Below are 18889 nucleotides of genomic sequence, written 5' to 3' on the forward strand. Positions count from 1 at the left end.
TCTTGGAAACTAGCCTAGGCCAGGTAGTCACCGAGTAGTGAGCAGTCTCTCGAGTGTGCATTTTAGTTATTGCTCGAACTGTTTTCTTCGCAGTGCCTCTGCCTCCCATCTCATTAACTTTGTTGCGTGATCTTTTAGCCAGAACCCGTGCTTCCCGCGATGTTGTCAGGCTGCAACGTGGAAGTACGGTTTGGGAGAGTCCACAGAGATAGTAAACATTGTTTTCGCCACGACAGTTACCAGCCGGTTTAGTCACTGATATTTTTGTAATCGAAGTGTTGAACTCAGTGTTCTGGAAAATGCACACTGGAGCTCTTTTATAAATATTCACTGCCTTTTGACTGTTAAGCTTTAAAGTTACACAGGTGAATACGATAAAAACCGTACTCTGAAGGAGTGAAGCATTGAAGAGAAGCTACGCATAGATAATTACTACAGAGTAGAGTTTTATAAGAGGTACCATTAACTTCAGTAGTCAAGGGGGGGATGATTAGCAGTTCTTGGGTAGGTTAGAGAAGATTTCCTAAAGGGAAAATGGAGCTAGCTACGTATTTAAGGAGTTGTAATTGTCACAAAAATAGGAGGAGAAGGCACTGCAAGAATTTTGATCTTTAACATTTGGGGACTGGCTTATTTAATTTAGCATGATAGTCTCCAGACCCATCCATTTAGTGGCAAATGTCATGAAGTCATTCACAGTGGAATGAATCTGACATTATTTCCTATGTATATATATGAATACACCACAGTTAATCCCACCATCGTTGTACGTGATGAATGAGTGAAGCAATAGTTCTTTAATGATTAGAGAAGAAAAATGTAAGATAAAGAGGAACTGTTAGAAACATGTCAGATAAATGAATTATATAGGGAATGTGATTGAATAAACTTGGGGAGAGGAGTGCTCTTCAAGTTGCTCTCAAAATGTAATGCTTGGAGACCAAACGAGTGAACTGAGTCACACTGTATATAATTCAGCCAGCTGGTTGAGCAGTGTCACTGAGATGTAGTCAACCCTTGGTCCTTATGGTAACTTTTAACAGAAATCCTTCCAGAATGTTCAGTTAGGGAAGCATATACATCTTTATGCATTAAACTCAGCTTTAAGTGGATTCTAAATACCAAGAGTATGCTAAAATCTTTACAAATTAGAGTGCAACAATTTTAATTAACTTGCATCAAAATGTCTAACTTGGAAGCTCCTATTTGTCAAAAAACATTAAATTTTCTTGATTTCTCAGTGCATAAGAAATGACCCTACGTAATAAATGTGCCATTAGAAATAAAGCTGACATTTACAACAGAATATAGCAAGCAGCTGATAGTAAATAACAGTGTAAAAAGACTTTACAACTAACTCCACATATGTATGATCTATCAGAATGTATAAATGCATTCTCCTGGCATGTACAACAAATTAGAACAAATAAAAATTTGTTAAAAACTACAGTGTGAAATCAGAAGACTACTCACATTAAGGTTTCAAGGTTGTGAATATTAACAACTTGTGTTTGTTATTGGTAAACCCTATGCAGAGCTAGTTACAATAAATGTTTTTGGAGGCAAGGGTTTTTTCAAATAAAAAAAGCAGCTACCATGTAAATCTTAAACTTTGTGGACAACACAAAAGCCAGAAGTCTTTTTTTCACTGCAACAACAGCAAGATTGGCAACAGCAGGTAACATTGTTTGCTGTATTATCAACTCACTAGTAAGAGACAGCAGGAATACAACATAATTTGGCTTAATGAAATTAATACTAAATAAAGAGACAGCATAGTATTGAAAACAGCAAAATGTCTTTATGTCCATCTCTTAATATTAACCCACGTGTAACACCCTTAGGTCACTTTGGACCTCATAAATTAATCACCTAATTGTCTTAAGCTTTTTAGTCAGGTCCTTTAACCAAGCAACACAGTAGCCTCATATTAATTTCCATCAAAAATTTTTTAGTATATCATAGATTTTATAATATGAAATACATTTAAGATTTATTTTTGAGGATAATAAAGTGAATGTCTTCCTGGCTCTTTTTAATCTTTCCATTCCTCCTTCCCTTACAACTATACTTTTTAAGACCATAATATATGTAATACCTACATGGTACTGACAGGAATTATTTTAAGCATTTTTCATATATTAAGTCATTTAATCCTTGCAGTAACCTTTATGGGGTTAACATTTCCATTTTCAAATGTGCAAAGTGATGCATGAAGTTACATCAAGGTTAAGAGTTCATCTCATTTATAGTACTATGTAGTATCTTGATGGACTTTGGGGTCTTTGAGTTTTTTGTTTGTTTGCTAGATATTATAATGATCTTGTGATCCTTATTTGCTCAACATGGCAACAATTTCTCTAAAGCAGCAGTTTTTAGAGTGTGATCTAGGGAACTTTAGGGGTCTCTATTCTCTAGGAGTCTACAAGGTCTTATTCAAATATATTTGTGCAATACTAGGTTTGCCTCATATATGTCAACCAAAATATGTCAAATGCAGAGCAAAAAGTTTGAGGGGCAACTTGCAGATTGTCATGTGGGTTATATCTCAATACAGGCTTATAGAATGTGTACATGGTTTATACTTTGTCATTTTCAAAAATGAGAGAATGAAAATAGTTCAGTAGGTACACCTGTGTGTGAAATTGACTTATAGAGCATGTACAACTTTGGCTTACTAAGGCTAAATTGTCTTCCAAAGAAATTGTACCTACGTATATATATTCCAACCAATAGTACTCTTTATTCTGTATCCTCTTTAATGGGTAGTATTATTCCACTTGTAAATTTTTTCGAAGGGGTAGATTGTAAAATGTTATCCTGTTTTCTTTCTAATGTATGCTTCCCTAATTATTGGTGAGGATGTACCTTTTCATCTCATACCTCTTCTAGTTTTTTGTGTATTTTTCTTTCATGAAATGCCTGTCCATATCTTTTGCTTATTTTTCTATTGGATTGTTTTTTTCTTATTTACACTCATTTGTGTTCTGGATTTTAATCCTCACTCTGGTAGGACTAGTCCAAAAACATCATTGCTTTTCTTTAATATTTTTTCATTAATAAGAGTTCTTAATACTAATGTGGTAAAATTTGTTAGTCATTCTTTTTATAATTAGTGATTTGAAAAATTCTTCCTTCACTCCAAGATCTTTACGGTATGCTTCTAAATTATTCTCTATTCATTTTAAAGTTGAGCCTTTTAAACCCTTAATTGACTTGAAATTTATTTAATTTAATTTAATTTTTTTTTTTTTTTTTTAAGATAAGCAACTGTCCTGGAACTACTTCTTAGAAAGTTAACCTTTTCCTAAAAGTTCACAGTTTTAGATCTGTGAGTACTTTAATTTCCATGTGTATATTGGTTTGTTAGGGTGCTTTGTCCTGTTTTTTTTTGTTTTTTTTTTTTTATTGTTATTGTTTGGTTTCGTTTTTGTCTTTTCTTTCTAGATACTTACTGTCTTAGTGATTCTCCTTCCTATTTAGTTGAGAGTGAAGGGCAGTTATCTTCTGTGTTCCTTAAGAGAAATGTTAACTATTTTGGTCTCTGCTTTTCTTCAAGAGAAATAGTTGAATTTGTTTTTGGATTTTAATTGATAGGTTTAGGATAGCAAATCTTTTTTCCAAACATTAATTCTAATTACTATTTTATTTATTGTATGACCTATGCTTTCTTAAGTTGCATTTTCCAACTAGTGTATAGAATTACTGATTCTTGTACATGAATTTTACCCAGCAACCTTGCCAAGCTCAAATTAATTCTAATTTAGTATTCTTTGGTGTTTTTTATTTAAACAGTCATATCTATGAAGTTTAGATTCTTCTTTTTCAATTGTAATATCTGTTCTTTTCACTATAATAATATGCAGTTTAGGAGATGCAGTACAACATCAGCTAGAAGCTGTGCAGAGGGCTTTTATTCTTGATTTTAAATGGAATGTTTGAAATTTTGCACAATTATGTATGCTTGCCATGTTTTTTGGCACAATTTCATATTGCCTTAAGAAAATTGTTCTCTGTTGGAGTGTGAATGTTATTGAATGCTCTCACACTTGTTGAGCTTGTGGATTTTTACTTTAATGAGGTGGATTACATTAAAAGATGTTATAATGCAATCTAGTTTTTCATTCCTATTATACCCCCTACATTGATCATTTTGTTTTACCTTCTCATTTTCACAGCAATTGTATATGTTTTATATTTGCTTTTGTAAATCAACTGGGAATTTATATGGTTTCTAACATAAAAGTAGAATCTTCAGTTTTAATAACATCTCAATATGCATATTTTGATAGCCTTTAGTCCCAAGGAGTTATTATTATATTTATTGTTCCTTTGTACTTTCCTGAACAGAGATTATTTAGTACTTTATAATGCACAGTTCTCCAAAGGTAAGACTTCAAAAACTTAGTTTGCTGTGGCAGTTCAAAAAAGAAAAATGAATGTTTGAGAATTACAAGTCATAGTCACAACTTCTACCTTAGCCTTCAAATTTTGATTATATTCTCCACTATACCATCAGGGAATCAAAACAAAGTTCATCATCATTTTCCGACATAATATGATAGTTTTCATGTCATATGGAACATAATCCCAAATTTGACAGAATTCCATCCGTGACAGATGATGGGTGTGGAAATAAAGTTTTATATATGAATGTTTAATAAGCCTTAATGTTTTCTGATTATTTCCCTGTATTCTAATTAAAATAAGTCATTTGATGCAAGGACAATATCTTCTTTTTGAGGTTTTGGATACTAGAAATATTAGGAACTATTTTGTTGAGTTTGAGGATAGAAAAATTCAGTCATTTGTAGCAATTTCTCCGTTCTGTAAAAAGATTTACTTTTCTGAATGTATATTTCATTATTTATACTTAAGATACAATATTATCTATTGTCGAGTACCACATTTATTGTTGAGTGCTGTATTTTCTATACAGTGTATTTAGATTGTGAGAGCATTCTTTGTAGTGTTTGGCATCTGACTACATTTAGACAAATATGAAACACTTTTAAAGTTATATTTCTTTAAAATAAATGATTGTTGAATTGTGTATAGTTATTGGACTCTTTCTTTTTGTTGTCTCTTATCAGAGGAATATATAGACGGTTCCAATTTTTAAGTCATGAGTTTGTGGATTCAGTTTTTGCAAGGTAATGTCTCTGTTTTTTTTTTTTTTTTTTTCAGAACATCTCAGCTGAACCGTCAAGGTCTAATCGGGGTGTGGTTCGCCATTCTTCGTCTCCATATGTATCGTATCCACCAGATAAGCCTTTCCTTAATAGTGATCTACGGCGCTCTCCAAATAAGCCTACACTTGCCTATCCAGAAAGCAATAGTAGAGGTAATAAACCTTAACAAAAAGATGCTTGTATTTACCTGTTGCTTTAAAATTGTTCATTTTGTTCTCCATTATTTCAAAATTTGAGGAATATATGTTTTCCCTTTACTGCCTGTTTTTAGCCTACTAAAAATATAATGCTTTTTTGTAATCATCTACCACATCACTTAAGCTAAAATACTTTGAGTCATCCCTCACTGGTTTGTCATCTCCAACATCAGTCACTATCCTAGACTGTTTTTACTTCTCCAGTAACTGAAAAGCCTATTTTTTGTTCTCATTGATTTCATTCACATTCTTACCTGTTGTCTAGTATGTTCTAGTATACTCCTATCAAATACCTATGCCTTTCTTCTCCTTCTCATCCCCACTTGACAACGTCACTAACATTTGTCATTATCCATTATGTCTCTCACGTTAACAAAGTTTCAGCTTTGTGTGTGTGTGTCGGGGTAGGGGGCGGTGCTGGGAATTGAACCCAGGATCTTATGCATGCGAAGCAAGCACTCTACCATCTGAGCTATATCCCCAGCCCTTAAATTAATTTTTAATTGGCATTATAAATACATAATAGTGGAATACATTGTGACATACTTGTACCTATATTTGTTTTCTTGCCTGCCTTAACAAAATGCCATGAACAGCTTTAATCCCGGGCAATTTTAGGAGACTGAGGCAGGAGGAAAGCAAGTTCAAGGACAGCTTCAGCAATTTGACAAGGCCCTGTCTCAAAAAGAACTAGGGATGTGGCTTAGTGGTAGCGGGCCTCTGGGTTAAATTCAGTCACAATAAATAAATAAACAAACACACAATGCCACAAATTTAACCACTTTAAATAATGTAAATTTGTTGGGTTGTAGTTTTCTGTAGGTGAGAGACCTGGGTGGATCCTTCTGGGTCCTCTGCTTATAGTCTGATAAGGTTCAAATTGAGGTTTTGACTGGGAGTATTCTCTACTAGAGACACTAGGAATGATTAGCTTCCACACATTTATATTCTTGACCAAATTCACTTCCTTTTTGATGCTAGACTGAAGTTTCATTTTTCTGCTCTGAGGACTAGTCTTTGTTTCTATAGACTCTTTGTTCCTCCTCACTTTCCTTATGGTCTTCTATGGCAACAATGAATCAGGTCTCATATGCTTTAAATCTCTCTGACTTCTGCTGCTACATTTCTCTATCCATAAGTGGAGAAAATTTTCTACTCATGATTAGATTTAGATAATCGGGAATAATCTCAGTTTCTTAAGATCCATAATCTTAATAACATCTCTGAAAGATATTCACCATAGTTGCCAGAGAGTAGGTTTCCACTCTGCCTATCACATCAATTAACTTGAAGTTTGCAAGCCTTTCCCGTATACTCCTGTACTGAAATTTTCTTTGTCTGGAATTATACTTGTTTTTTAAAGTCAATATTCTTTATATATTATTTACCTCAAGAGGTCTTTCTTTCCTCTAGCTTCTCCAGCATATACCTCTCTGCCTTCCTCAGTGTTGTTTTTGAAATCTCTTAAACCTTTGTTCATAACTTAAAGCCTTTAATTTGGGGGATATGAAGAGGGTGATGATTTGGTGTCTTCCATTTTGTAAAGCAGGTGTTGTTGGATTGATGCAAGAAAACACTGTAAAAGTACAGTGGTCTTGCATATCTGTGGGTTCTGAATCCATTGATTCAACCTATTGGTCAACAGTATTTGAGGAAAAATTTGCATCTGTAGCAAGCATGTATACTTTTTTCCTTGTCATTATTCCTTAATGAATTATAACAACTATTTGCATAGCATTTAAATTCTGTTAAGAATTATAAGTAATCGAGCTAGGGATGATGAAAGTATATGGAAGGATATGTGTTGGTTATATGTGAATTTACACCATTCCATATAAGGGACTTGAGCATCTGGATTTTGGTATCTGTTGTGGGATGGGAAGGTCTTGAAAATCATTGGATTGGATAATCATTGGATTACCAATGGATGCTGAAGGCCAACTGTACAATGCAATTTAATGATTATCTTGAAACATTTTTTAAACAGTTATCCATGATACATTCTGAAGATGTAAAACAAACTTATTTAGAGTTTTGCGTGTTGTTTCTCTTGTTTTTCCTCCCCATCTCCTTTTTCCCCCTTCTTTTCATATTTCTTAAAATCACTAGTGATGCAAACAGATTTTAGCTTTATTGCTAGCATACTGGTCTGAAAGTTTTGCTGACTGCTCTGTGAAAAAATTCACCTCTCCTTTAATTTTTCTGAGTCTTTCATTGTTTAATAATTCTCTGTACTCTTAATATTTTATTTTCACAGATGTGAAGATCAAAACTAGGTATAATATTGTAGTGGAAGGATTAATTTGTAATTCTTAGGTCTTGTGTTGCTACAGAGTTAAAGCTCGATTCCATGGTTATTTTGTCCATTTTTAAAAATTTTTTTAATTGTCAGTGGATCTTTATTTTATTTATTTATATGCAGTGCTAAAATTGAACCCAGTGCTTCACATATGCTAAGCGAATGCTCTATCACTGAGCTACAACCACAGCCACTTGTGCTTATTTTTAAATAAGAAATTATAACTGGAACTTAAGGGGTTTTTTGATCCATTGTGGGCTTCAGTTATTTATTTTTTGTTCTTTTTAACCTATGATGTCATAATAATTTTTGTTACTTTTTTAGATTGTCAGTCTTTAACTGTTATATTCTGATGTGTAGCATCCTATCATTTGTTTTAACCATTTAGTTAATTAACATTATTTTATCATCTTTATGGTATTTTATAAAGAGGTTTGTATCAAGTGTTGAAATTCTTAAAAGGTATCAGACTACTGGGGGAGAGAGGTTGTTAAAAGACACCAGTAAAACCCTGGGAAACTGTTAGAGGTTTCCAAAATTCTCCCTTCTGGGGTTCACACAGAACACATGTCTACCAGTGAGCTACACAACAAGTGAAGTGTTTTTGCCAAGGAAAGGCCATTCATACATGACCCAGACTAGAGTTTTTAAAGATTAGTCATAAAGGTACTTTGTAGTTGTTCAGCCAGTCACAATTAACAAAAGTCCAGCCTCCTCAAAGTGTGAAGTAGGGATTCACTATAAATCATATTGTTAGCATAAATGATCTACGTAGACAAGTATGGTAGAATTTAGTAGGATTTGTATGCCATAAGCATACAAACACCTTTATCAATTAAAATATTCAGGTAGACAAGTTCTCAGAGGTTAGTCAAACAAAAAGGTTAGGTCTGCTGGTTAACTATTCTGTAAATTGTGACACTGAAATCCATTCATCTGTTTTGAACTTTGAATGCCTATTACCCAAGTTTGATTTTTATATTGATATGTTTATGTGTGCACATGTTTTCGATTTCAACATATTTCATTATACAGCATCAAAAAACTACACTAAAATATAATTGCTATCAAAAGAAAAGTCTTTTAATTATTTTTTTTTTTTACAGATTGCATTTTGATTCATTGTACACAAATGGGGTACGTCATTTCTTTTCTATAGTTGTACATGATGTAGATTCATACCATTCGTGTAATCATACATGTACATAGGGTGATGAGACAGACATTCCACAATTTTTCAACCCCCCCCCCCAATTTCTTTCATTGAGAAGTTATAAAGCTCACAGCAGAGTTCAGGTTTTTAGAATTCTAAGCCCTTAATTTGAATTTTTATACCATGAACAAATATAATCAGATCTTAGAAGTGGTGAGGGGAATCACTTCATTCATTTTTAAGAAAATGACTGTTCAATATCTAATTTTAGCCTTAATTTATTAAAAATCTTTGCAAATAAAAATGGTATTCTGTGAGGGAAATGGTTTCAGTTAAGTTCACTATTAAAACCTTCATGCAGATCTTTTTTAAGACCATCACCCTTCCTGTGTAGATCTCTTTTTTGTTATATATTAATAAAAGATGTGTAGTTAGTGATCAAGATAAAAGTTTTTACTGCTTCATGAGGACATAGTGGCTTGTTTTTCCTTACAAGAAATGCTTAAGATTAGTTAAGTGCCACTGCCTGTATTTGAGCTAAACATTTACAGTTTTACCCAATATCATTTTGCATTATCATTACAACCGATAACACAGTGAAAAGAGCAAATAAGTTCTATTTATATTATGAAAATAGTGTTTATCTCAATCGACTCTGAAAAGGTCTGGCAAATCCTGCCTATCATAGGCCCATGCCCTGCACTTTGAGAACCACAATTATAAATGAAGTGAGTATATCCATAGTGCTCTATTATAAATTTCTTTCTTTCTTTTTGTTTTTAAACCAAGTGTGGGAAGAATGTAGATGGCAGCATCTGTTCTAGAATCTAGATGATTGATATATAGCTCACTGAATTCGGAGACTTTCTTAATTTATCTACTTCATCTTGCAGAGTACCTTGCACACCAAATGTGGTCTATCAGTGTTTGTTGAACTGGCTGGGCAAGGTGGCACATACCTTTAATTGCAGCAGCTTGGGAGGCTGAGGCAGGAGGATCAGAAGTTCAAAGCCAACCTCAGCAACTTAGCAAGACCTTGTCTCAAAATAAAACATAAAAAGGGTTGGGGATGTGACTTGTTGGTTAAACAACCCTGGGTTCAGTCCCTGGTACCAAAAAAACAAAACAAAAAATACTGAAGTTTATATCAGAAATGAGCCTAAACTAAAGTAGTGGCAGTTGGGACAGAGAGCAGGGGACTAAGAAAAGAGTTATGCATATTTTATTTAAACAGGAGGAGGACAAAAGCTTTGATTCTTAGGTTTCTACTTATTGTGGTTTAAATATGAAATGGCCCCGCAGAAACTCCTGTGTTAAACATAGGAATGTCCAGAAGTTAAATGATTGAATTGTGAAAGCTGTAACCTAATTGGTCCATCCAAGTTTGAGTGGACAGACTGGGTACTTAGGTGAGGCAGGTGGGGTATGAATGGAGAGATGTGTCATTGGGGACATGCCCTGGAAGGATTTATCTTCCCTGTGTCCTCTTACTACCTGCCTCTCTGCCTCCTGGCTACCATAAGGGGAGCAGCTTCTCTCTGCCATACCCTTCCCCTATTGATGTTCTGCTTTGCCTCAGGCCCCAAGCAGTGGTGTCCACCATCTGTGGATGAGGCCTCTGAACCATAAGCTCCAAATAAACTTTCCCTTTGAGTTGTTCTTGTCTAAGTATTTTCACCACAATGATGCAAAGCTAACTAACGCTAGTCTAAGTATTTTCACCACAATGACACAAAGCTAACTAATGCTAGTGTAGAGTATTAATGATGTTATTACAACAGCTTACAGGATTGTGTATTTCAAGGAATGCTAATATAATTTTGGCTATATTCAATTGAAGATCCATATGAATTAGATGAAGATGAAGCAAATGAAAATTAAAAATCTGAAGTATAATAACACTGCATTAATGAACTCAGGTACCTATCATCAGAGAAACTAGTGAATAAAATGTGAGTTTGAAGGGGGTTTTCTTAGAAACTAAAGAGAAAAAAGACCTGGGAAAAAGATCATTTAAATAGTGAGCTGAAGAGTACCAGTAGGTTAGAGAGCTACCAAGACAGCAATATTGGGGAAATCAAAGATGAAAACAACAGATCTGCTGAGTTTTTTCTTCTTTATTAATATTTCAATGATAGCAATATTCCCAGCAACAAATGGACCAAACTTTTTTTTTATTAACAAGGTAACAGTAAGATCTATTGGGCTTACTGTGCCCCAGCATACACTGTATAGTCTTGTGAATGAATAAATGAACAGATGGGACCTAAAAAGTGGGTAGAAAGTCTTCCAGTTTTTTAGTGTTTTCCAGAAGTCATTTAGAGCATTTTCAAACTTTGCATGTAAGAACCACCTGGGGATCTTCTTGAATCTCTGACTTTCATTCAAAATATTCACTTAGATTATCTTCTTTATGTATAGGCTATGCCCTGGGTGTTAGGGCTTTTTTGTTTGTTTGTTTGTTTGTTTTGCTTTGTTTTCCAAAACAAATTCAGCTTAAAATTAGGGAACCTTTGATAGTATGTTAGGTAAAGAATGAATTCCTAAGTTGAAACTCAGTTTTCTTGGATAAAAGAGAATGGATTGGTACAAATCTTCTAATTGATATTCTAAATTAGTAATCATACAGACTTTCCCTCAGTTATTTTGTTTTCGTTGGGGTTTTTTTTTGTTGTTGTTTATTTTTGAGGTGGGGTCTCACTCTGTTGATTAGGTTGGTCTCCAACTCTTAGGTTCAAGTGATTCACCTACCTCAGCCTCCCTGGTAGCAAGGGCAGACACAAGTAGCTTGGACTACAGATGTGGACCACTGCACCTGTTTTCTCAGTATTTGTTTATTCAAGATCTGAATGCCAACTCTGTGCCACATATGGTACATAGCTTTGGAATTTCAGTTATTAATAAGAGGTTCTCTTCTTCCTCTAAGAAGCTCATTTTTCAGGGAAGATTAATGTTTAAGGAACACTGGGTATCTCTTTGTATCTAGTTTTCTAGAGGCATTTGCATTTTCATGTATAACTAGTCAAAATATATTGAAATTGAAACATTTTCAGAAATATTGTGGGTAGGCTGCTGAAATAGTGCAGTTGGGAGAGCATTAGACTGAAGAAATATTGTGGGTAATAATAGAGGATAAAAGTTTTAAATCTTATGTATGCTTTGAAAAGTCTGTTGATAGATAAAAACAAATAAGATGTAGTATGGAGTTTGTTTCTTGTTCTAAATATATATTCCTTACCATCTCTTACCATTATATGAAGTTTTAAATTTCTGAATTGTCCGTTGTTCATTTCTACCTATATCATATTTTAATCAAGGGTCTTTTCAGGTAACTTGAATATAGTGGCACAGTGGTTTATGAATTCATAGAAGACAGGGCAATAGAAGGGAAGAAAAAGTAATAACTCACTCTTAGACCTTTCTAAGGAAAAAAAAAAGACTTAAAATCCATCACTTAGTCATCTAGAATGTCTTTTAACTTAGAAGATAAGTTTGTAAGAAAAGTAAATATGAAACTGAAAATATATGCTAAATATAACTCTGGAAATGAAGATACAAAAGGTAAATTAATCACCTGGCTCCAAAAATTCCTAAGTAGGAAACTAGAAAATAAGGGTATATAAAGTAAAATTTACCTTTTCTTCTATTAACTCTCTTATATACAGTTTCATTTTTGTTATAGAAATGTGTTCAGGGACGTGTTTATGTACATATGTGTTTGTTTTTTAAATATATAACTAGCCATTGGTAGAATGAAACCATTATATTTATCTGCTAACAGATTTATTTTTAAAAGAACTTAGAAAACAGAGTACAGATAATATAAACTTAGTTACAAATGATAGAAATTTATAAATTAGTTTCCACCAATGAACTAGCTTGGTAAAGAGGAATGTTTTTATTTTACAAACATGCAAGGGATGATTAAACAACCAAGAACAGGAAAGGCAAGTGTACAAGTGGTCTTTAAAAATGTGAGGAACCAGAGTGACCTCGCCAGGTGGGGTAGTCAAAAGTGAGGGGCAGCACCAACTTCTGGGCGTAATTGTAGTGGACCTCACTGAAAATGATTTCCAAAAGAAGACTGTCAAAATCTGAGAATAAAGCGACCCTGATGGAAGATGGCTCCAAAGCCAGGAAGTAGCCACTTTCCAAAAAGACAAAGGAATCTTATGCTCCTAAGGAAGTTGAAGAAAATAACACTGTCTTTGTAAGACTTCTTAAAACATCAGAACTTAAGAGAATCAGTCAAGCTGTGAATCAGATAAGTTTTCCAAAGAAGCTATTTCAGTTCTTGAGGAAACATCCTTCTTATGCCAAAGTGATGGAAGAATTTGTTGATGGCCTGAAATCTTATACTGAGGACCATGACAGTTTCAGGAACTACTTTTTGTCTTGTGAATGTCTGCATGATGAGGAAACCAGCATGGGTGCATCTTACTCTTAAGAGCGTCATCAAACTGCTTATTGGGAATTGACATATTATAGCCTGCCATTATCAAAACTTATTTGAAAAGTTGCCAGTATTTTCTTTTCAATATCGTAAGCAGTGATGGAATCAACATGCCTTGACTTATTTTCAGTCAACTAAAATGGTTTGACAGAATTGTGGATGGCAAGGACCTCACCACCAAGATCATGCAGCTGCTCAGTCTCACTCCAGCGTACCTGCTACCAGCCTACCTGAAATTCTAGGGGATGCCCATGCTGACGTGGGGAAAGAACTCAGTGACCTATTAATGGAGACTACTCCCCTCACTGTCCCAATCCTGGATGCCCTTTTCAGCCTCCTTCTTGACCCAAACTTCCTGTCTAAGATCCACCAGTTGGTGATGGGTGAACTATCCTCAGTCAGATTAAATGACTTACCTGTGATAATCAAGTTCATGCTTCATTCCACAATAGCCCCAATGCACTCCAGGTAATTTCTGAGCTTCTGAAGAAGTTGGATCTGTGGCATTTTTTTTTTTTTTTTTTTGCCATCATGGTTTCAGGCTTCCCAAATCAAGTTGGAAAGTAAAGGACAAGCAAATTCTTCAGAATATCAAGATAATAACAGTCCAAATTGTGTTATGCTTCTCACTGATATCTTAAAGTTGACTGTTACGTATAAGAAAATCATTTTGGAAGCCTGGATTAAGGCAACTAAAAATATTGCCCCAGGGTCTGAGCACAAGAGTTTCAACCTGGCAGTGATTTTCATCTTTTATAACACCAATACTCAGACAAAGAAGAACGTTGAGAGTGTGCTAAAAAATAAGATTCAATCAGGCTACTTTCACGAACAGTTGTTCCATGGTACTTTTCTATATTCATTATTTGATTCTGAAGGATATTTGTCCATCCATTCTGTTGCTGGCTCAGAGTTTGTTCTACTCTCAATGTCAGAATATATATATTTTTTGATAGTCTTCTATACAAATACTCATTGAAGTTTTTTGTCACTTACTGCCAGCAGGAAGCAGTTGGTGCCCTAGTAACCCATGTCTGCAGTGGGAATGAAATGAAAATTGATACTGCATTGAATGTCCTCCTTAAGTTGATAGGATTAAACCCATCTGCTATGAGACTGAATGCTGTCTTTGTGAAGAGCATTTTAGATTATCTGGATACTATGTCCCCTCAGCAACTACAAAAACTCTTCTATAATTCTCAGCATGCTGGCATTTAGCAAACACATGAACCAGCAGCCACGTCCAGGAAAACATGCATTTGGTGGTACGAGAGCAGCTCTTTAGCACCATATTTAAATACAAACTTATTGGAATGTATTGATGCTGTCACTATGGCTGGTATCAGGGCAACAGACAGAAGTAGATCTACTTTGACCCAAAGGAGAGTTGACCTGAGCAATGACTAGTATACATGGGTGACCTCTTTGCTGCAATTGATTCATTCCTATAGTGAGCAGTCTTCTTGGACCTCTGCACTTTATTATGAGTTTACCAACCTAATCCAAGAAGGGGAGCTGACTTCAGAAACCTTTGAATGAATTGGACCAACCGTCTTTAGTGGTTTCCAAGTTGCTCTGTAGTGAACTTCTGTGTTGTTCCATAAGGTGACTTTCCATTTCCTGTGAAAGCTTTCTATGGACTGGAAGAATGTGATACTCGTGATGGGATCATCACCAACTTCCTGCCACTGTTTTTCTAGAAATTTGCAAAAGAGCAAGGGTTCACAGGAACCAGACCAAAAACTGTTGTCTCTGTTGTGCCTGGCTCCCAATTTCTGCTTATTGAGACTTTGTGTGGCAAGACAATATGATGGAAATCTGGAAGAGATTGATGATCTCTTAGATTGTCCTATATTTGTTACTGACTTGGAACCTGGAGAGGAGCTGGAGTCTATGTCTCTTAAGGAGTGTTCATTCATTTCTTATGTTCAGCTAGCTCTGAGAGGTTGTAAATGCCTTCTGCTGACGAACATCACCTGAGATGAAGGGGAAGGTGCTCTCTCAGTTAAAGGACTTTATAGAATTGCAGGAAATCCTGGAAAAGTACTTGGCAGTCACCCCAGACTGTGTTCCTCCTCTTGCAACTTTGACTTGGTAATTTTATATGTAACACCTCATAGCAGTTCTACTGCTTTAGCAAAAAACAGAAAAAGAGGAAAGATAGGAGGAAGCAAAAAGTAAATGGCAGCATATCACCCTCCCCTAACACTTTTAAAAGAGGATAATTCAGAATATGATGCTGTGCCAACTCGTGGAAGCCAGCTAGACAAGGAGGTCACAGGAAAGGAAGAAAAGACAACAGTGTCGATACCGAATTACAGTGTATTTTTCCTAGAGGTGGACGTTGAGGTCTTCTGTGTTCTGCATTGTAAACTTGTTACCAAATTCATCTTAGATACTGAAATGCACACCGACGCTACAGAGGTTGTGCAGCTTGGGCCCCTTGAGCTGCTTTTCTTGCTGGAAGATCTCTCCCACAAGTTAGGTAATATGCTTGCACACCATCTTTTACCAAGAGAAACCCCTTTCACAAGAATAAAGGAAACCAGAATATTGGCTTCTCACGTCTCCATCAGAGGCCTGCCCCAGAAATTATTCATTGTGTTGTTCAACTGCTGACTCCAGTGTATAACCTTCTGAAAAATATTCACAACTATATCCAGTACTTAGTTCCTGAGGATCATGTGAAGTCGATGGACCAGGAGTGAAGGTTCAAGAGTACCACATAATGGCTTCCTGTTATCAGAGGCTACTGCAAATTTTTCATGGACTTTTTGCTTAGAGAAGATTTTTTTCACATTGGAAATCATTTACTATACTCAGCCCTCAAGGTCCTCACTAGCCAACTGAAGCAAATAGAACATGAGCAGCCGTTGGAAGAATTGGTCAATCAGAGCTTCAATTACTTGCAGAATTTTCTTTCCAACATTCCCAGTTTTCAGTGTGGTCTTTACCTCATCAGACTTTTGCTAGTCCTTTTGGAGAAATCTACAGCTTCTGCTCCAAAGAAATAAAATATTGCTTCTCTGGCCAGACAGTGCCTCTATTAGGTGTGGTCAGATGGGGAGAAAGAGAAGAGCAGCATCTTTAATGAGAAACTGCATTTTATGCTTTGCATTTACATGGAGCACACAAACAATGTTCTGCATGCCATAGAGAAGATTGCTGGCATTGGTGTCCCAGAACTGATCAAATCTCCAAAAGATGCCTCTTCCTATACACTCCCTACACTGACAAGGCACACCTTTGTTGTTTACTTCCATGTGATGATGACTGAACTTGAGAAGACAATGAATGTTCTCCAGGCTGGCATAGCAGCAGACAGGCAACAGATTCACAAAGAGAAGCTCCTCTACTGGAACATGGCTGTTTGAGACAGTATCCTCATCAACTTGATGAAAGTATTTGATAAGTCATCCAGTTCTGCATGTACGTTTGAAGTATGGAAACATTTCTGAAGCAGTGTATGCTGCTCCTAAACTTCAATTTTAGAAAACACAGAGATCATGTGCTGAGCTTACTGGAAACCTTCCAGCTGGACACAAGGCTGTTTCACCACCCATGTGGGCATTCCAAGATTCACCAGGACATGAGACCCACCAAACATTTGCCTTTAGTTTGCAGGTCAAAGCCATGCTGGTCTTCAGCAGTTGCAGAGAGGCTTTCTGGCTGGGCAATCTCAAAAACAGACTTGCAGGGTGAAGAGATTGTCCCAGAATTCCCAGGAGAGCACAGCAGATGAGAGTGAGAGTGGCATGTCATCCTAGATCACTAAGAGCAAAACAACAGAGGATGGTGAAGAAAATGAAGCAAGTGATGGAAGAAATGAAAGCGTTATAAATTTCAATGTTGGCACCACCTTCCCATGTTATAGACATCTTTAAAATGTTTGTATTCCTATCAATTAATTCAGAATCATTTTGCCTAAGCATGAATTTAAATGAAATTCCATGTAAACTGTGTGTCACGAAGAGGTGCCAGCTTTTTAAAGAAACAGATCTTTTTTATTCAACACTAGGCATGCTTTTCCTTTCATTAATGAAATTTGTTCATTCACCAATTTTTTTTAATGCCTGGAATATAAAAGGCCTCATGGAGGAGGCTGATAGGTTTTATAATATATAGTTAGCTTATTCTTGCTGGCATTGTCAATGAGACTACAATCTAACTGTAACAAAAGCAGACGTACACATATCTAGAAATCTGAAAGGAAAAAAAAGCTGAAAAGAAGGTATGAAAACAATAAGATTAATGTCCTCTGATATCAACTGAGTGTTTAACCTTTTTTAAACCACTAAGGTATGTTTTTTTTTAATTTAAACATGCTTATCATATTTTAGTATATAAGTAAAACATATCTGTTGTGAACTGTGAGCCTGAGTTTATTATACACCTCTTTTCCTGGGAATTCCTCATTACCTTAACATGGCTATGACTCTGATTTATTCTTTTTACCTTTTCACAAATCTTGCTAATTGATTCATAGTGGACACTCAACTGAAACCTAGACAATGGCTATCTTCCTTGGGACTTTTATCCAAAAAGCTAAGCCAGAATTTATCAACTTAAAACTTAAAAAGCTCACTTTAAAAACATGGTAGCCATAATTCTTGTTATGTGGAAGAAGCTGGTCAATAGTAAGAGAGTGAAAAGTTTTACTTATGTATAAGGAAGAAAAAAATAAATAAAACCTAGTGAAAGTGCTGGTTATGTTTGAATTCCTGGTTCCTCACATTCTTTTTTTTCCAAAGACAAAACTTAGAATTTGTTAAAGTGATATAAACCTAAATTTTAGAATAAATCAGTTTCAAAACTAGTTCACAAAGCCCAGAATCATGACTCTGAGAGTTTACTCTGAGCATAGCACAGCCACATTTATCCAAACCAGAAATAATGTTTCATTGGGATCCCAAGCCAGGGACTTTGACTATGCTAGACAATCTGTGAAATCCACAAAAAATTAAATAAACCCCTCCTGGAGGGGAAAAAAAAAAAAAAAAAAAAAAACAGGTTACTTCTAAATAGAAAGAGATTTCAAACCCAGAAAACAAAATGGGAATAGGCTGGCAGAGAAGGGAAATATGGCAACAGCCTCTTGTGGTAATAGAGTTGTTATTACTCCCATTACTATATGCCAGAATAGACAAAAGCTCAGAAACTGTCTTGGGAATGTATACATATATATATATGTATACATACGAGAATATGCATGAGTTTCATATATGATACATTTAACATTTAAAGTTGTTCCTTTAATAAAAATGTTTTACTTAATATTTAAGTGTAAAAATGTATGTAAGTATAATGACAGAAGATAGGAAGTTTTTCTAATGTGAGGTTGGGAAGAACTTTCTACATATAAAATAAATACATAAGTAAAACTTGAAAAAGAATATTAGATAAAACTATATGAAAAATCTGAACACCTATACATTAAAATAACAATAAATACCAAAACTAGAATTAAAGGCAGACAATAAAATAGAGGGAGGAATCTTTTTCCCATAGAAGAACAGACAAAGGAAATTCATGGAAAAAAGATTAACCAGTAATGTATACAAAAATATTTAAACTTTAATTGACAAGCCAGATAAC

The 18889-nt window shown here is 35.1% G+C and overlaps 1 protein-coding gene and 1 pseudogene across 3 annotated transcripts in view; both read left to right on the plus strand.

Moving 5' to 3' along the window:
- CEP57 (centrosomal protein 57) overlaps positions 1 to 18889 on the plus strand; it is a 34833-nt gene that overhangs the window by 552 nt on the left and 15392 nt on the right. For both annotated transcript variants that reach the window (XM_079101987.1, XM_079101986.1), the window contains exon 2: positions 5188 to 5344. In XM_079101987.1, the coding sequence (XP_078958113.1) occupies positions 5188 to 5344 (157 nt within the window). The remainder of the gene's footprint in view (positions 1 to 5187; positions 5345 to 18889) is intronic.
- LOC306638675 (Fanconi anemia group D2 protein-like) lies at positions 5354 to 17529 on the plus strand (annotated as a pseudogene). Its single transcript, XR_013766815.1, has 2 exons — positions 5354 to 10553; positions 10598 to 17529. The product of XR_013766815.1 is annotated as a Fanconi anemia group D2 protein-like (transcript).

Source organism: Sciurus vulgaris (assembly GCF_902686455.1).
Source record: "Sciurus vulgaris genome assembly, chromosome: 11".
Taxonomy (NCBI): Eukaryota; Metazoa; Chordata; class Mammalia; order Rodentia; family Sciuridae; genus Sciurus; species Sciurus vulgaris.